The sequence below is a fragment of the Alligator mississippiensis genome, chromosome 5 (assembly GCF_030867095.1).
Source record: "Alligator mississippiensis isolate rAllMis1 chromosome 5, rAllMis1, whole genome shotgun sequence".
NCBI classification, from domain to species: Eukaryota; Metazoa; Chordata; order Crocodylia; family Alligatoridae; genus Alligator; species Alligator mississippiensis.
This window is the reverse complement of record NC_081828.1, coordinates 38,443,791-38,461,890: the sequence shown is the minus strand read 5'-3', so window position 1 is coordinate 38,461,890 and position 18,100 is coordinate 38,443,791. Positions and strand designations below refer to the sequence as shown.

The 18,100-nt window shown below is 54.3% G+C and overlaps 3 protein-coding genes across 8 annotated transcripts; 1 reads left to right on the top strand and 2 right to left on the bottom strand.

The window, feature by feature from the left end:
• Positions 1 to 1,551: 1,551 nt before the first annotated feature.
• On the bottom strand, positions 1,552 to 11,859 carry PRPF31 (pre-mRNA processing factor 31). 5 transcript variants are annotated; one of them, XM_059728087.1, is made up of 14 exons: positions 11,778 to 11,859; positions 11,401 to 11,588; positions 11,048 to 11,108; positions 10,398 to 10,481; positions 8,506 to 8,603; positions 7,722 to 7,828; positions 7,109 to 7,278; positions 6,730 to 6,887; positions 6,542 to 6,631; positions 6,164 to 6,291; positions 5,404 to 5,476; positions 4,158 to 4,286; positions 3,238 to 3,336; positions 1,552 to 2,276 (listed from the first exon to the last, which is right to left on the bottom strand). In XM_059728087.1, exons 2-14 carry the CDS (start codon positions 11,572 to 11,574, stop codon positions 2,148 to 2,150), a joined length of 1,500 nt encoding a protein of 499 aa, XP_059584070.1. In that variant the 5' UTR covers positions 11,575 to 11,588; positions 11,778 to 11,859; the 3' UTR covers positions 1,552 to 2,147. The 5 variants fall into 5 exon arrangements, with proteins under 5 accessions (XP_059584070.1, XP_019334678.1, XP_014455165.1 ...); XM_019479133.2 differs by having other exon boundaries at positions 11,729 to 11,797; XM_014599679.3 differs by having other exon boundaries at positions 11,733 to 11,779.
• An 86-nt stretch (positions 11,860 to 11,945) lies between these two features.
• Positions 11,946 to 14,621, top strand: TFPT (TCF3 fusion partner). 2 transcript variants are annotated; one of them, XM_019479135.2, is made up of 5 exons: positions 11,946 to 12,378; positions 13,117 to 13,187; positions 13,496 to 13,565; positions 13,666 to 13,971; positions 14,165 to 14,621. In XM_019479135.2, the coding sequence occupies exons 1-5, from the start codon at positions 12,139 to 12,141 to the stop codon at positions 14,297 to 14,299; spliced, it is 822 nt and encodes a 273-aa protein (XP_019334680.1). In that variant the 5' UTR covers positions 11,946 to 12,138; the 3' UTR covers positions 14,300 to 14,621. The 2 variants fall into 2 exon arrangements, with proteins under 2 accessions (XP_019334680.1, XP_006277684.1); XM_006277622.4 differs by having other exon boundaries at positions 11,953 to 12,378; positions 13,732 to 13,971.
• Positions 14,622 to 16,168: 1,547 nt separating this feature from the next.
• NDUFA3 (NADH:ubiquinone oxidoreductase subunit A3) lies at positions 16,169 to 18,091 on the bottom strand. The gene is made up of 4 exons (XM_006277621.3): positions 17,983 to 18,091; positions 17,797 to 17,871; positions 17,234 to 17,311; positions 16,169 to 16,419 (listed from the first exon to the last, which is right to left on the bottom strand). Exons 1-4 carry the CDS (start codon positions 17,996 to 17,998, stop codon positions 16,328 to 16,330), a joined length of 261 nt encoding a protein of 86 aa, XP_006277683.1. The 5' UTR covers positions 17,999 to 18,091; the 3' UTR covers positions 16,169 to 16,327.
• Between the last annotated feature and the right edge of the window lie 9 nt (positions 18,092 to 18,100).

The window sequence follows — 18,100 nt, the reverse complement described above, 5'->3', positions numbered from 1 at the left end:
GCTGGACGACTGGAAGAGGGCCAATGTGGTCCCCATCTTTAAAAAAGGGAAGAGGAAGGACCCAGGCAACTATAGGCCCGGTAGTCTTACTTCAATCCCGGGGAAGCTCTTTGAGAAGATTATCAAGGAGCACATCTGTGATGAGCATCATCCCTGCTGCTGGTCCAAGGACAACCAGCATGGTTTCATTGGGGGCAGGTCTTGTCAGACCAACCTGATTGTCTTCTATGATCAGGTCACAAAAATCACTGGACACAGGTGTCGCGGTGGATGTAGTCTTTCTGGACTTCAGGAAGGCTTTTGACACCGTCTCCCACCCCATTCTCATTAAAAAGCTAGGTGACTGCTGCATTGATGCCTACACAGTCAGATAGATTGCAAATTGGCTGAGGGGTCATACTCAGAGTGGTGGTGGACGGGTCATTTTCAAGCTGGAGGGAAGTGAGCAGTGGGGTCCTCCAGGGCTTGGTCCTTGGGCCCACACTGTTCAATTTCTTTATTAGCAACTTGGACAACGGGCTGAAGAGCAGATGGTTTAAATTTGCAGACGACACCAAGATTTAGGGCGAGGTGGGCATGCTAGAGGGAAAGGACAGATTACACCAGGATCTGGACAGGTTACAGGGGTGGGCAAATGAAAATAGGATGGGATTCAATACTGACAAGTGCAGGGTGCTGCACTGGGGCAGTAGGAACCAGCAGCATACCTATAGGTTGGGGAACTCCCTTCTCGAAAGCACAGTGGCAGAAAGAGATCTTGGAGTCATTACTGACTCCAAGATGAACATGGACCGACACTGCAAGAACATGATCAGTAGGGCTAACTGTTCCTTGTCATGTATCCACAGATGCATCACAAGCAGGGCCAAGGAGGTGATCCTCCCCCTCTATGCGACACTGGTCAGGCTGCAGCACTGCGTTCAGTTCTGGACACAGCACTTCAGGAGGGATGTGGACAGCACTGAGAGGGTCCAAAGGAGAGCCACTTGCATGATCCGGGGACAGCAGGGCAGACCCTATGAGGAAAGGTTATGGGACCTTAGCCTGTTCAGCCTTCGCAAGAGAAGACTGAGGGGGGACCTGGTGGCCGTCTATAAACTTACTAGGGGGGACAAGTGGGGTTTGGGAGAGACCCTGTTCCGCGGAGCGCCTCCCGGAGTAACAAGGAATAACGGCCATAAGTTGCTAGAGAGTAGGTTTAGACTAGACATTAGAAGGCACTACCTTCACAGTCAGGGAGGCTAGGATCTGGAACCAACTTCCAAAGGAAGTGCTGATGGCTCCTACCCTGGGGGTCTTTAAGAGGAGGCTCGACATTTACCTGGCTGGGGTCATTTGAGCCCAGTTCTCTCTCCTGCCCAGAGCAGGGGGTCGGACTAGATCTACAAGGTCCCTTCCGACCCTACATCTATGAATCTATAAGAGGTAGGGACTCCCAATGGGTTCCTACTCCTACCCCTCTCTCCACACCCCACAACCCCTCAGGGACAGGACTACAGTCAGTGTCACCCAAAAACCCCACAACCAGGCCCAAGCCTCCAGGGAGCTGTATTTCTTCCAAAAAATTTTGTATTTTTATTTATTTAACTGAGATAAGGATGGATTCATCAGCATCATCATACACACTTCACCCTAGTGTCCCTCCCCTCCTCCTACTCCAATCCCTGCTCACAGACTCCCTGACAGGAACCTCCAGGCATACCCCTCACACATCTCCATGCCCTGCTGCACTCCATAACAGGCAAAGCAGCCAAGGGGCATGCATGCATGTGCACCCCCACACACCAACTTATTTAGGTGCCAGGTTCCTGCCCCACCCCAGAAGAGGCTACAGTCTGGCACAAGGATACACTCCAGGATCCTAAGCTACAACACCAGGTGCGACCAGGACCAGTGGGGTGCACTTGCTTTGGGGGCAGAGCTGCCACAAGAATAGGGCGATGCTAGAGGCAGCAAATGGGGTCCAGCACTGGGAAGCTTCTACAGATGCCCCCGTGCTCAGAGCTGGAAGGATCAGATCCTGCCTTCCAATGCAGTTGGGTGGAAGGAGTGCCCCACAGCGCTCGGACACACCTGCTGCAGCAGGCTTCTTATGGGGCTGTTGGGGAAGGAAAAGGAGGGCTTGGCTGAGTCCATAGGGAGGGAGTTTATGAGTTGGTCATGATGCCATTTTTTTCACTCTTCACCTTTACGAACTCCGCCATGCTGGAAAAGTATTTCTGATTGGCCTCTGCAACCTTCTTCTCTGCTGCTTGGGGATTAACAATCTCTAGGCCCTAGGAGGAGGGGAAGGAAAGAGTAATCAGCCAAGACTTGGACTGGCCATGCCCAAGTCCAAAAGGTGTGGAGATGTGCCTGTGTCTGGGGTGGAGTATGATTATATAGTGACACCTTGACCAGCACTGAGAGGCAGCCACCTCTGGGGTAGGGCACAGAGAGCTAACAGCTACCCTGCACAGCAGTACAGGACTAGAATTGGTCATCAGGAGGCCTCATTTTGCCATTGGCTTCAGGAAGCGGGAGAGAGAATCAGTGGGTCAATCCCATTTCTGACAATGGGCTGGGGCTTCAGAAGGGGAAGGAAACATGAACCCTCCTTCTCATCCCACTGAGGGGTTTGCCTATTCACCTCAACAGGTTCAGAGATTGTTCTGAGGGCTGAGCCTCAAGCTGGTCAGGGCCCTACTTCCACCATTAACAGAGATGCTAATAGGTCCTAGGAACACAGGACTGGAAAAGGCCTCCCCCCAAATCCCTACTGCAGAGCCCCCCACAACCACAAGGCCTTGTGCCCCAAACATCAGCACAGGGAAAAGCTAGGGAGATGAGGGCATTGCCAACACCCTGCTCTGCAGTGTCAAGGAAGGTGTCTAGAATCTTCTGGGCTCTTGTTAATAAACAACAAGCATGCCCTGGGCCCGAGGGATGCAAAAACCCCACAGCACGTGCCACTCTGACCTGGAGAAACCAACTGCCAGGTTTGGGAGTCAGAAATGGATTGTGAGATTGAGTGGCAAAGCAAAACTCTCCAGCTAGGAACTTCTGGCTTTCTAGCACCAGCAGGAGCATCAGCACAACCCAGTCAAACTCTCCAGCCTGAGCTGTGGTTGATGTCCAATACTTCAAAGGCAGGCAGGGGGGAAGAAACCTCATCTTTCTTTGAGAGCCCCAATCTTCTACATCCATGTAGAGAGGGCCCCCACAGGGCCAGGGCTATTACAGTGCCACAGCATTTACCTGCAAGGGTGTGAAGGCCACACTGGAGGCAGTGCCTGAAGAGCGGTCCCGGATGGTCGACTTCCCACCATAGACCATGCTCTGCTTTTGGAGCGTGCGCTAATGATGGACAGGAGAAAACAGGGGTTATGGCACTGATGCACGACTGAGGCAGGGAGAGGGGAGCAAGAACCCTACCTCAAGGTAGAGTGCAGGGCTGAAGGAAAGGAAGGGGGCTTCAGGTGTCAGCCAGGGGTTGCAACTGGATCCACAGCTCTCAGCTAGAGAAGCCGGGTTCTAACCTTTGTGGAGAAGGGGAAAGAGCTCAAGCCCTAGACTTCGGTGGGACTGTCTGCAGGGCCCAGTGTAAGCTGGCTCTAGGCCAGAAGACCTGCTCCAGACAGAAAAGGCCCAAATCTACAAGGAATCTGAGCCCATCAATCCCAGGTTGCAGGGAGCCTGGGGTGGTACCTAATAATGGAGGGAGCTGACCAATGCATTTTGAGAAGGTGCAACCTCCCAGCCCCACTGTGCCTTCAGCAGGGAGCTCTGTAGTAGAGAAAGGTGCCCCTACACAGGCACACCAGGTGAGGAGGTATAGTGCAGGCATGCTACCTCTCTGCTGAGAATGAGGACCTAACATGCCTTCTCCTGGACCTAACGTGGGTTTGCTCATCTGGCACTCAGATGGAATCGCGTCAAAGGCAGAGCACATGTACTGGGTCTACAGGCATCCTTCCCCCTGTGAGTGAGGGGTGTGGAAGGGGCACTCCATGCTCTGATGTTAGGACCAGAACAGGTTCACAGACCTGGCTGTGCCCATGCCATAGCAAAGTGAGGGACAGGGCCCTCCCTGCTCAACCCACCTCCCAGCCCAGGTCTATGGTGGATCCAGTGCCTTGGCCTGACTGAACACAGAATGCTGAGCCCTTCCCCCATACCTGCAAGGTTTTTGATATCCGGGCTTTGGTGGCCTCATTGACCTGCGTCTGCCGCACCCGGCCACTACCCGACTTGCCCAGGTGGCCCAGGCTGAAGCCCAGGTCCTCTTGGTAGGCATCTTCCTCAATCTGGAGGGGAAGCATTTCAAAGAGGGATGAATGAGGGAATGTAGGCAGCAGAGTATCTTCAGGACCTGGGGTAAGGCCTCCCATCACAGAGCCCAGGCAACCCCCAGGAGACATCCAGCTTGCTGCTAGGGTGATGGTATAAGTGCCCTGCTGATGGGTGTGCTGCCAGAGCCCCTCAAGGCAGCAGCTCTCAACTGGGGGGTCATGGAGGTGCTGTGGGTGGACACAGCAGATATGGAGGAAGGTTGTCCAGCCAATTCCCCCACTCTGTCACCTCAAAAGTATTCCCACATCTCTGCTATTCAGCATTCCCAGGGTCTTCACCTCCTGGATGGGAAGGAGCAAAGGGTCCCCAGTGTAGCACTGTATTACTTGGAACACAAGTACATTGGTGGACTGGGTACTGGTAGGGTGGAAAGGGGACAGGCCTAGAGCCAAACTTTGTACTGTTTAAAGCCACAGCACAAAGCATGCCTCCATCCCTGCGTCTCACACCTCTGCCAAGATCAGCCAATTCAGTAATGCTTCTGCAAGCTGGGGAGCCCAAAACCAGGCACCTACAACCCATGGAACAACTAGAAAAGGCTAATCAGCTGTACTGAGAAGCCAACCTGATAAACTTGATTATACAGCTCTGCAGCTCCCAAGGAAGCAAGACAACTAAGCAGCTCTGTCCTAGGGGGACAGACAGACACACTGTTACCCCCACCCCTGAACAACTCTAGCCCCAGAATTCCTTTGCTGCCATCACTGCAGTCCCACAGGGCTGGGATGACAAAGCCACAAGGGTTGAGGGGCACATTCTTCCCATGTGCCTCATTAACAGATCTCTGCTGGGAAAGCACCCAGGAAACCTGACCCATGCCTCTGAAAATAGGAGTCACAACATGGAGCTATTCCTATACAGGGTGTTCATGCAAGGATTCTCCTAGAAAGAGCCTCCAGATGGATTTACAGACAGGGGCCCAAATACAGTAAAAACCAAAAGTAAAACTAAGATGCAACCAAGGAGTCCTGGTTCCCAGCCCCCTGCTCAAAACCCACCAGACCCTACTTGCATCTCTGAGTCATGGAGTCCCTGTATCAAGCAGGGCTGCGTGCAGCAAGAGCAGCTCACCTCTCCAAAGCTCATCCTGTTTGCCTGTTTCCGGATTTCTGTCAGCCCCAGGCGCTCCTTCATCTTCCGATACCTATGAGGGAAAAACCAAGTGCAGCTAGCGAAGTGCACAGAGACTGACAGCCAGATGCCAAAGTCATCACAGCCTCACACGGGCAGAACTGTACCAGGAGTTCTTAGGTCCTGTCACAAGTTCAGGTTAGACAGCACCTGGCTCCTGCTGGATGTGCACATGTTGCTGCCTTTGGCTCCTTGACTTGGCTCCAACCAGCACAAGCTCTTTCCTGATGGCAGCGGGGTTAGGACTGGCCCAGGCTGAGGGTTGCAGGCAGCCTGTTCTCTCTGTGCCTGGGAGGCCCTGAGCAGCAGCTACGTGCTATAGGTTTGGGTCCCCATCAGTGAATAGGAGCTGGGGACTTGGGCTGTCCCCTACCTGCAGCTCCTCTAGGAAGCTGTGTCCTGCTCTGGGGAGCACAGTTCCAAGTACTCTGCAGCCCGTGGGCAGACTCAGGGTGCACTTTGCTATCTGGGACTCAGAGGCAGGACCCCCAAAGTAACAATGTACTTGCGAAGTTGGGGGGGGGGAGAGAGAAGAGGAGAGGAGTAAACTGTCTGTGCCCTCTTATTAGATGTTCCATCCCTCACACACCCAAACTAGCCAGCTGCCCAGTCCTCAGACCAGATCAAGATTGATGTCCCACATAAGGGAAATGCCCCTGATCTATCCCCACTCCTCAAGCCAGCCAGATCACTCTCAGACCTGCGGCCTCCTCGCTTCTTCCTCTGTCCATCCAGCGGGGCTGGTAGCGGTTTCACCTGCTTCACAGGGGGAGGCTCCTGCCACTTGTCGAACTTACGCTCAATCTCCTCCTTGAGGTCATAGCCAACCTGCGAGGGGCAGAAATGGGAGAGCATGGAGAATGGCCCAGCAGCCTCTGAGCAAGAAGGGTGTATTATACATGTGGGTACCCCTACATGGATGTCTTGGAGCTGGGGACAGAATCCAGGAGTCCCCTGTTCTAACCCACCAGGCCCCACTCCCATCCCAGAGCTGGGATAGAACCCAAAAGTCTCAAGTCCCAGCCCCCCCCTGCTCTAACCCACCAGGCCCCACTCCCCTGGCTACTTTCCTCCCTACCTTCCCATCCTGGCTCTCGTGGAAGCTGTCAACACGAGCAGCAAGGGTGCACTTGGCTGCAACCAGGCGAGCAGCCTTCCTTCGCAGGTCCTGAAAGAAAGAGAGAGAGAAAAGAAGCATCTGGGTGAGGGAGTTTGGACCAGAGAGGCAGGTGGTACCAGAGGTGGGGGAAATAGATGGTTCCATACCGGGGGCAGTGACTGGACAATATCACTGTGGTAAATATAGCCTGTATGTGGCAACACTGATGTGCTGGAGAAGCCAGAGAGGGTTTTGCGCTGGGCTCCCAGGAGCATGATGTTGCAGGCTGGCATCTTGGAGAGGTTGGTGAGGCCACCCGCAATCCCTGCAGGTGGAGAGACAAGAAGTGAAACAGAGCAAGAGGAGGGCAGCAGTACAAAGTGAGGCTGGACTAGGGCTGGTGCCACCTGAAGGGGAAAGGCCTCTTTCCAACCTACTGACCCAGCCAGTACCTCTCCCTGAAGCTGAATCAGAGTCAGTGCCCCCAGGAAGTAATGAGTCCCTGCCCAAAATCACTCGCCCTCCTCCTGACAGGCTGCAGCTCACCCATGATCTTGGCAGCAGTGGAGGCCCCAACAATGATGGAGAGGTTGGGGGCAATGAAGGACATGCGAGACTCCACATACTCATAGATGCGGTGCTTAGACTGGTTGAGCTCCAGGGCCATATCACAGGCCTCCTCAATGCGCTCCAGCTCCTCCTCCGTCAGCTGCTGCCTACAGGGAAGAAGGATGAGAAATGTTGATCCTGCCATGCTCCCCACACCCAGGAGACCTGTGGCACAGTGAGGGGTCCAGACTTGGCAGAGATGCACAAAGTCCTCACTGGACCAAATAACAGCACCCAAGAACCCTGCCCCACTACAACCTGCTGGGATCAAAGGCAGTCATGCAAAAGTTGTTAAACCCAGAGAAGTCTGCAGAGACATACACTTTGCTCCCCAACTCATCACAAAGCAGCCCCTAGCTTCCACAAGCCAAAGGCCTCCAAAAGCTAAGGTGGGCCTCAAAGAGAGAGCAGGACAGAAGAGTCGACACTCATGGCAGAGGCTTAATTCAATAAAATGTACCACAGAAAGAGGAGCAAGGGAAGGGACACAGCACAGCCAGCATCCCCCCTTGACATCTACTAAAGGGAGGGAGGGACACGAGTCACATACCCTTGAGTGGTAGAGGCGGTGACACTCACCACCATGATGGTGGCATTGGTCAGGATCTGCTGGACGTTCTCATTGTTCTTGCACTTGTCCAGGCTGTTTCCCAGTTCCTGCAGGGAGACAGGACACACACCCAAGGTGACAGGTTAGTCACCTGAGCCGCAATGACACTCTTCCTACTCCACTGTCATCCAGCTTGGGTTTGGCACCCCCCTGCAGGGCTCACAAACTACTACTTCCTGGAGTACACCATTCATCATCCCCAACTCCCATCCCCAACCAGCACCTCTACACCCTGACAGCAATCGTCCTCCTCCAGCTGTGTACCCACAATAGCTTTTCCCCCTCCACCAGACCTCAAGACACCTCCCACCCCAATTGGATTGACTACTGCTTGCTTTCCTTCCCCACCTCTGAGATAATCAGCCAGGGGGTAGGAATGACACCACAGACTCAGAGGCACAAGTCATGTTCAAGGCATTTCCTAGACATCTGTCATCTCTACTAGCTGCCCTCCCTTTAGGGTTATCCTCATTGTGCACAGATAAGGAATACAACCAGAAAAAACCAGCATCATATTCTCCTCTAGAGCCAAGGATGGAACTCAAGAGTCCTGGCTCCCAGTCCCTACCCTGCTCTGAATTCACCAGAACCCAGTACCCTATCAGACTTGAAAACAGAAGCCAGGAGTCCTAGCTCCTCTCTGCCTACTCAAGGCCTCTCTCCTTACTCAGTCCCTCAAGCCAAACTAAATGTCAATAGGAGCACTGGCAAGTGTCAATGGTACCTTGACAGTCCGGATGTAATCCAGGGCATTGGGAACCAGGGATTCCAGCTCTGGGAACCTCTTGGAGTATTTATCCCGAATGAACTTGTGGATAATGTCTGGGGACAAAAGGCACAGCCCTCTTAGTAGCACTGGTAGGTTGGAATTGGAGAGTAGAGAATACCTCTTCAAATAACTCAGGATGCCAGCACAGAAGCCACCAGGACCTGATAAAACCTGCTCAACCAGCCTTACATGCACAGGGGAGGCAGCACTATTAAAACACTGCAAGGAACAGCTTTCCAGTAGAAAAAGCTGGTTTGTCACAGTTGTGACAAGGGGGAGCAGGACAGCATTTAAGACATTAAATAGAAAAGCATCAAAATGAGCTGTCTTCACATTCCACTTTAAACCGTACAATGCACCAAAATGTTAAATTAAAATGAAATGGTATATGCAGGCATCTCGAGTTACCCTGATAGGCACAATGGGTCTGTTTATATAATTTCATCTAACTTATAAGCATAATTAACTTACATGTTAACATTAACCTTGACATGTATATTGAAATTATTTTATGGAAACTAAAGCTCATTTTAAAATCACATTACATTAAGAAATTTATGTTTGTATTTCAACCTGATGGTATCATTCACACATTTATTATTACAATTTCATGAGAATGCTTTTGACATAACTAGGTTAACATAGATGTTTAATTTGGGGACCATTAAGCTCAGTCAGTAGGGTACCTGGCTAAAGACTGGAAGGACATGGGTACAATCCCAGGTGAGGGCAGTGGTTTTCTACTCACTGTCTCCACTTCTATCCCAGCTCTGAGGCCCACCCAGTCTCCTATCCAATGGGTATCAGGAGCTAAGTCACATGAAAAACAGTAGAGCCCTACCTCCACTGCCCCAACACCCTGTAAACTAGATATCTTTACACATTTAACATTGATATACTTAACATGCTAGTGTTAGTCTTCATAAAAGTAAAGAACTTTAGTATAGTTAATGTGCATTAATGTTCCCATCTTAGAACATTTAATGCAACACTCTTACATGCTAGATTTTGATAGTTTATCTTTACAGATGAGAGAAAATGTTAATATAGCATTGCATAAGTCGGGTAATAACTTTTTGATGTTCAAGACAATCAAACAGCCCTGAATTCAAAAGATTTGAGCTTTCAAAAATGGACCAAACTCAGAACAGAAACAAATGCCGGGAAGCCTCAGTGCTTCATGGCTGGGTGGAGGGTGGAACAGTGCCAGGTGAATTGCAGCATCCTCATGCCACATATTAGGCAGAGCACAAAGACACGCACGTTATCTGTGCAGGGAAGACACTGGTGGAGCTGATCCTCCTTAACAGCACCACAAGCAGCAGCACAGATTCCCCTTATGGGGAGACTAACAGTAAAGAGGGTAGAGAAAAGCACCTCTCTCTCTCTGCGATCAGCACAGGTGGTACCACATTCCACCCCCCCACCCCGGTGTGGGGGAAACCAGGTCATCACACAGAAGGGCACAAAGAGTAGGAACTGCTTTCCAAACAGCAAGTGCTGGGGAGAACAGGGTCTACATACTGAATTTAGGCAGAAGAGGTTGTATGCCAGGCCCCAAGGCAGAGGGAAGGAATGAGCCAGCGCTAGGGCTTTCTTAGCTCTGACACCAAGGATCACATGGAGCCAGATCCAGGAGTCCAAAGCTGAAGCAGAGACAAAAGTCCTACCCTCCACCCAGCCAAACTTCTGGAAAATGATACTATGGCATAGACAAGACAGAGAAAATGGGAGACACCCTTCTACCCCAAGCAGGGTAGCCCATTCTTCACCTTCATCCTTCTGGAAGAGACATTTCCCCTCAAAGTCCCCGTCAAACAAATGCCCAGCCCAAGGAGGACACTCACTCAGTTCATTCTCAATCTCCACCGTTAGGTTGTTAGCATCAACGATGACTCTGTACTCTGGAGCTGCCTCCACTGGCCCCATCACTGACGGGAGAATGAGAACAAGGACAGCTGTCAGCTGACTGGCTGCAATGCTGCCAGGGGACACTGTGCTGCAGACAGCATATGGGTCGCTTGGTAGTTGGCACTGCCCCAGCACTAAGGGGCACTGTTACAGGTAGCATAGCAGCAGTTCAAAGAGAGCTCCAGACTGCCAGGAAAGAGCTTAACAGGGGGTATTTGGGAAAGGCAGGTGAGGGCACTGGGCACAGCAGGCAGCATTATGGCTCGTCAGTGCTGGCCCTCCACACCCCAGCAGGAGGGGGTGCTGTGCTATATGGCAGAGAGCACTTTAAAGCTCAGGAAGGGGCACTCTCCCCTTGCAGTTAACAGGGACCTCCGATACCTCAACCAAGCATATGAAGGAGACTGTGCTGCAGGGAGCAGGCTAAGGGACTCAAGGGACATGAGTCCCTTACCATCCCCAGTGTCCTGAAGTGGCTCTAGAAAAGCACTGTGCTGCAGGAGGTTGTGTCTTTATAGTAAGAGAAAGAAGCTACAGCATATCACATGTACACACCTACACACGTGCACACATGCTCACATGGTACCTTCTGTAGCTTTGGGTTGTTTGCTGATGTACTCTTCAATCTTCTGCATGATCTCTGCAAACTGGGGAAAGGACACACAGAACCATTCTTTGTGCCTGGAGAAAAATGGATTCAACAGGACGACAGGAGAGCAGGCATCTGTCCTGGCTCACGGCTAGCACGGGACCTACGGTCCCAAACTGCCAAAGAAGGGAACAGCCTAGCATCTCGCTCCCGTCTTCCAGGTTGAAGTCAGCCAGTCTGTTCATCCTGCACCTGGCACCCACTCATCAGGAAGGACCCTACACCCCAAGCCAACTGCTCCCCCAAGCCTGGGCCCGAACTAGAGGCAGGAAGGGAATGACCAATCTCACCATCTTGCTGTCCCAGAGCTTAGCGATGCTCTTGACCGAGTCCACCGTGAGGTCCAGCTGCATCTCCTCCTGCACATCCTCGATGGCCGGCTCATCCTCCTCATCCGCGAAGTTCTCCTCCTCCTCCTCAGCCGCCTCCTCCAGATCCGCCAGCAGCTCGTCCGCCAGAGACATCCTGCCGGCCTAGGCTGGGGAGAAGCGGCCGTGGGTGTCCCACAAAGGATGTCTCCCGCCTGCGACCCCCGACCACCCGCTGCCCAGTCCCTGCCCAAGCCCCCAGGCGCGGGCGACCCCGCAGGCAGATAGGGGAGGGGAGGCCCCGCGCTACCTACACCGCTCCGATCCCAGTGCTCCCAGCGCCGACCCCCACTACTCACCCGTCACTTCCTCCAAGACCCGTGTTAATGGTGCGACAGCCAATCAGTCATCAGTGTGCGCCCCCAAATAACCTTCCTGTGATGTCATCGGTGTGCGCTTCCGTCCCTTGACCTCCTTGCGTCATCAGTGCATACCCATTCCCCTAGCTCGTACGTTATCAGCGCGCGCCTAACCCGACCAGCGCGTACCCAACCAACACTCCCCGCCTGCATCATTAGTGCGCGCCCACTCTCTAACAACCACCCTCTTGCATTTTCACTACGCACTGCCCCTGTTACGCCACGTGCGCCATCAGTTCGCGCCTGGTCCGCCTGCCCCTTCGTGTCATCAGCGGGCGCCCGCCTCCCGAGCCGGCGCACCATGGCCGGGGTTGGTTTCGAGGAGTTCTCGGCGCCGCCGGGCTCGGAGCTGGCGCTTCCGCCGCTCTTCGGAGGCAACATCCTGGAGAGCGAGCTGGAGACCGAGGTGGAGTTCGTGGACGGTGGCCTGAGCGGGGACGCGTTGCCCGAGGACGAGGAGGAGGAGGCACTGCAGCGGCAGCGCGAGCTGGGTCGCAGGAAGGTGCAGGCGCTCGGCCGCCGCTGTCGGGAGATCGAGCAGGTGCGGCCGGGCCCGTCTTGGGGCATCAGCCGCCCCACCAAACACCATCTTGGCTCGATGCCCAAGACCTCCTGCTTTCCAGGCCTGGCCCCGGGGAGCCGAGTGCTCGCAGCACCTCACAGAGTCATGGCAGAGAAGCGGGGCTGAGCCAGATCCCCGTGGTCACACCTGCTCCAGCCTTGGCCTGGGGCAGCCTCAGCCCCGTCTGTGCCACCCCCTTCACACCCATAGCTCAACCTCTCAGCAAAGGGAAGACAACACCAGGCATCACACACAAACCTGCCACAGGTCAAGCAGGGGAACTGCAGCAGCCAATGTCCTGCTGCAGTAAAAGGTTATTCATGTGTGCTCTAAAGATCCCAGGTAGAGGCTGCATCACTGCTACAAAGGAAGGTAACAATCTCCCAGTCTTCTAGCAGAAAGGCAGGGATAAGGCAATCGGCAAAGCCCAGAAGCCAGGGAAATTCTCACAACAGAACATAGGCATACATACATCTCAGTCATCCCCTACCAGTCATTGTCCCAGCCTCTTTTTGAGGTCGGTGAGAGATGGGCACCTACTTTTCTCCATGACCTGTATCACTGGAGGCAGCTGCATTCCAGACCCCATAGATAAGAGTCCATCAGGTGTCCTACACCAGAGCCATCCCTGCTAGGCCAGGGGGCAGTGGCCAGGGAGGCAGGTCCAGATCAAAGGGCAGCTGAAGGCCTCATGCATGCCTGTGTCCTTGGCTCCAGGTCAACGAGAGGGTATTGAACAGACTTCACCATGTGCAGAAGATAACACGGCGCCTCAAGCAGGAGAGGAGGTGAGGGTGCAGCCAGCCCCCAGCTTCAGAGGCAGGTCCCTCCCTGCCTGCGCCCACTGCTGTGGGGTCTGCATGGTGCCAGCAAAGGCCTACGACAGCTGCAGCTAATGGGGCACACACTGGTATCCTTTTTGCTAACTGCTAGTTCTTTGACCTGTTTGTGGACATGTGCACTTAATGACTCGGAACCTAGGCTGTGCCCAGCCCAACAGGGCCCTGATTTCTGCCAGTCTGTGTCCAAACAGTGGCCACTGCAGCAAGGCCCTGGTGTTGATGACTCTCTCACAACTGCTCTACATCCCCTGCAGGTTCCTCATGAAAATCCTGGATTCTTATGGAGATGACTACAGACAGAGCCAGCTCACCATCGTCCTCGAGGTAGGTGATGGCTTTGCCCACGGTGTGGGGATGGGGAGGGCTCTGGGAGTTGCTTCATCCCCAGGCATCATGTGTGATTGTTGGCTTTGTGCATTATCAGCCCATCACTGGAAGGAAAGCTCTCCCTCCCTCTTACTTCAAACAGCCCCACTTTCTCTGCACCCAGGATGAAGGCAGCCACAGCACAGATGTGCCAACCCCTGGAAACACAGAGAATGAGCCTCCTGAAAAAGAGACCCTCCAGCGATTTCCCGGCCCCCCACCTACTGGCTTGGAGCCTGAAAGCCCCTCACCTGCAGAGGCCCCCAGCGGGAAGAAGCGGCGGCGACATGGCCGTGAGGACAAGGAGCAAAGGGGCCGGCGGACAGCCCCCTCCCTCCTCACCATGGATGACTTTCCTGTCCAGGTACTGGCCTGGTTCACTGCCTTTGTTCCCACAGTTGAATCCTGCTGCTGGGGCATAAGGGGTGTAGCAGAGAATGGCCTGTTGGAAGGCAGCTAAGTGGACCTGTGGGTTTGTCAGGTCTTATTGGGGGGGGGATATGGTGCTGGATGGGCCCACAGAGGCTACTCCTTTGAAACGCATCTCCCTCTTCAAGGTCAAAGCAGAGGATGACTTTCCATGCAGCCAAGATGATGTCCTTGACCCCAGCTGGAACCAGCCCAGCCCTCCCGACAAAATGCTTCACTATCCCAAGTTCTCCAGCCCTGGGGGCTGCTCTGATTTTGACTGAGTCTTCCTGGAAGTGACTAGACTGTTGGCATCACCCCGTGGAGGACTAAAGGAGGGTTAGTGCATGGAGCTGGCATCCCTTCCTACAAGCCTGGATATTAACTCCTCCTGTACCAGTAACTCTGCTTTGATTGAGGGTTAAGGGATAGGAAGAGAGCAACAGACTGTGCAGCCAGCTGGGAGAAGGTGGGGACAGCTCATAGATCAGTCACCACCTGGACTCAGAGATTCTGACCCTGCAGTTACTTTAGGCATAGAAGCCTGTGGCAGGAGGTGGTGTCTGTTCAATCCCAGTACAATAAAGAGATGCTGTGACTGGACAATGGCTTAAAAGCATGTAATGTTCCCTCCAATCTAGCTCATTATAGTAGGCTTTAATCCACCACTGCCTTCCCCAAGCTGGAAGTCCAGCTGGACTTGCCCTAAAGAGGAATAGTGTGGTCTTGTTTCAGGACACAGGACATTTGGTTGGAGTCAGGCAACTAGTATTCCCACTTGCTCAAGGGAAGGGAAAGGAAGACAGTAGTAAGAGCAGGGACAGGGCTACTGAAAGCTGGGTTACCTGTGTTTTCTCCCCAGCTCACAAGTGACAAGTGGGAACTAGGAGTCAGGACTCCTTGGCTCTATGCATGGCTCTAGGGTCTCTCTGGTCCTTTTGTTTTGGTGTGGCAGCTCTGTGCCTGATGGGACTCTTGTTTAAGATTGAAGCCCTCCTGTGGTACCACTGTCTTTGGAGATGGGAAAAGAGAAGAATGGAAGCCAGCCAAGCTGGGTGCTAGTCCCAGCTCCCTGCAGGGATAAAACCGCAGTAAAAATCCACATAGAGAAGGTGGACTGGAAGGGACCTCCAGAGGTAGTCTAGGCCAGTGCTTCTCAACCAGTGGGCTATGACCCAAAAGTGGGTCACATGAATATATGAAAGGGTTGCAAACAAACTAAAAATGGATCAACAAACAAAAAAAATGGAGAAAAACATGGGAAACTGGCTTTTCCCTTGCAGGCTGGCAGACTTCCAGCCTGCAAGGGGCTGCCTGGGCCCCTTTCCCCACCCCACCTCACACACCCACCTTCTTTCCCACACACTGGGGAGCAGGGGGCAGTGGGTCAGGAGTGAGGGGGAACTGGATCTGGACTGGCCACTGATATTTACAAATTGGTCCTGGTACAAAAAAGGTTGAGAACTACTGATCTAGGCTATCCCCCTACCTGAAGCAGGATCATCCCTATCCAAACCATCCTGTACAAATGCATTGTCGAACCTCTTAACAAAGCTGCGTGTCAGGGCTGACTGCAACCACAAGATGTAACACCCTAGTCCAATGGTGCTCAACCTTCTAGCCCCACAGGCCAGATGAGTAACTTGGAGGGCCAGATAGAGAGCTACCTCACAGGCTGGGATTGAGCCCAGTGCTGCCACCCCCTGCCCTGCACACTAGGATCAGGCCCTGGCACCATCCTCTCCTACTGAGATTAGGCTCCAGGGGCCTGGTGTCACCCCTCCCACATTCTGGGATTGGGCTACAGGGACCCAGTACTACCCTCACCCACTGCTATATGATGGGATTGGGCCATGGGAGCCCAGCAATGTCCCCTCCCACCCCTAGCACATAGGGTCTAAGTCCCCACAGATCTGCAAATTTGGCAACAGGGGAGTGGTGCCATCACTCCCCTGCCACCAAATTTCCAGACCCCCTGGGAGCCCTGTGGGTTGGCTCTGGCCCATGGGCTCAGCACCCTTACCCAAATCTAAAATCAAAGGGACCTGATTTTAACCTCTGCTGCTGTATAGGTTGTAGGAAGAATGCCACAGCACCAGCTGCAGAAGACAACAAGGGGCTGCTACAGTCTCCCTTTACTCACACAGCACATGTTCTTCCTGGAAGTCAAATATTTATTACATCTGAACAAGGACAAACCAAACACTTAACCATTCATAACCAGCAAGGGGGCAGCAGACAGCACTGATGCGATGCTCTGGCTGTACAACCAACTTCACCATGGGGGCATCAACTCGCTCTTACTGGGCACCTCACATATTCTTCAGCCACTCCAAGCTGGGCCCTTCCTTGTCACAGGGGTGAGAGGGGATGTCTGGCATGTTCCCATCATCTCGTACTGGCACTGAGGACCAAAGGAGCAAGCAGGGGAAGCTGAGAATAGGGGCAGGATTTGGGAGAGGCTGGGAGGGAGAGGGGGACAAAAGCAGCCTGCTTGAATGCACGGCTGCAGGATTTAAGGGGTAGCAACCCTGCTGAGTCAGCCCTAGGGCTGCCCTAGGGCTTGCCCCAGCAGTCAGTGCTGTGCCCCTGCCCTAGCACCTCAGGGGCAGAAGACTGTCCCCCCTGCAACTAGGACTGGCCCAGCTCACCAGGCCTGAGAGGCTCTGTACTATGTAGGGAAGGGACCTCAGTACCCAGTATCCTTCCTTTGATGCTCCCCCATTGCACTACATTGCAGGAAGGTGTGTTTGTGGGGGGAGGGAGCGTATGCTCGCAGCTGTATGCAAGAGCGTAAGTGGGGGAGAAGGGCAAATCAGTAGGTGGTCTGTCACCCCAGCAGTCAGTACTGACCCCAATACCCAGCACTAGGGGTGCTGTACTGGATGCGGGAGGCTGTGGTGGGTGGGAATGGGACAGGACTGAAGGGGGTACTTCTCACTGGCAAATCAGCCACACAGCAAGAGGGTAATGGCTGGGCTTGGCTGGACTTAGGCAACATCAAGATTTCTAGGCTCCTGAGGTCATTTCTGCCCATGGCATCAGCCATTGAGCAGGAGCTACTCAGACTGTCCCAGGGGCAGAAGACAGCTGGGTGAGGCAACCATGAGGTTGGGAAGGACTCGGCCAGCAAGGGGGCAAGACAGACCCAAGGCCCCACAGAATAAACACCCCCAGCCCCCCACAAACCTTTCCACAGGGGCCCCAGGTCCCCTTACCTGGATAGACATAGGGTGTGGCTCTATTGGCCATCTCTGTGTACTTGATGTAGGGGCTGACAAAGGGCAGCACAATAGCTAGAAAAAAAAAAACCCAGGGCTGTGCTGAGGCCTGGTCTCCCACACAGCTGCTCTCACCCCTCTTTTCCAACTCCAGGCACCCCAGTAGGTTCACAGCCCGGGGGAGGGGGGAGAAGGTGCCACCCCTCAGCTTCCCCTAGGGTCTCAAGCACATGAAGGACTGGAGCCACCCGTGGGGCCGCCTCTCATCATAGGGGCCTCAGGGCTGCAGCCGGGACCGGACAGTCCCCCAGTGCTGTGACCAGACCTCGACGCCGAGGCTGCCGGTGCCCGCGGTCAGCCCTGGCAGGGTCAGGCAGGCAGAGCGCCACCGCCCGGAGAGGGCAGCGGGGTGGGGGCGGCGCTGGGAAAACCCGGGCGCCCTGCACGCATTCCGACTGCGACCGGGACCGGGGCCGGGGCCGGGCCGGGTCTCTCCGGGAGGCCAGGGAGCGCGGGTCCTCGCACGCCCGGCCCGGCCCGGCCCCGCCCGCGCCGCTCACCCACGCTGCTGATGCCGGCGGAGACGACGAGGACGGGCTGCTTGGCCCACGCGATCTTTAGGAAGGAGACGATCTCTGCGGGCAGAGCGCAAAGGGTTAAGGCTGTCCCGGGAACGTCTGAACGCGCAGGCGCCCCGGCCCCGGCCCCGGCCCCGGCCTCGCACCCTCCCGCTCCCGGACACGCACTATCCAGCACCGCCATCTCGCCGGCCAGGCCCGGCGCCCTAACGCCCTTGGTCAAGCCGCTTGGAGGCAGGACCTGGAGACAAGCCCCGCCCCCACGCGGCGTCGTGGGAGTTCCCTC

Bases quoted from the DNA above. Each gene is read 5' to 3' on its own strand.
- PRPF31 (XM_059728087.1), bottom strand. From the start codon at position 11,574: ATGTCTCTGGCGGACGAGCTGCTGGCGGATCTGGAGGAGGCGGCTGAG. The intron at 6,888-7,108 runs GTGAGCTGCAGC...CTCCACCTGCAG, and splicing joins CACTGCTGCCAAGATCATGG to GGATTGCGGGTGGCCTCACC. The intron at 6,292-6,541 runs GTAGGGAGGAAA...TGCCCCTCGCAG, and splicing joins ACGAGAGCCAGGATGGGAAG to GTTGGCTATGACCTCAAGGA.
- NDUFA3 (XM_006277621.3), bottom strand. The intron at 17,312-17,796 runs GTGAGCGGCGCG...TTTTTTTTCTAG, and splicing joins CGCCGGCATCAGCAGCGTGG to CTATTGTGCTGCCCTTTGTC. The intron at 16,420-17,233 runs GTAAGGGGACCT...TTTGGTCCTCAG, and splicing joins CACACCCTATGTCTATCCAG to TGCCAGTACGAGATGATGGG.
- TFPT (XM_019479135.2), top strand. From the start codon at position 12,139: ATGGCCGGGGTTGGTTTCGAGGAGTTCTCGGCGCCGCCGGGCTCGGAG. The intron at 12,379-13,116 runs GTGCGGCCGGGC...CCTTGGCTCCAG, and splicing joins GCTGTCGGGAGATCGAGCAG to GTCAACGAGAGGGTATTGAA. The intron at 13,188-13,495 runs GTGAGGGTGCAG...CATCCCCTGCAG, and splicing joins CGCCTCAAGCAGGAGAGGAG to GTTCCTCATGAAAATCCTGG.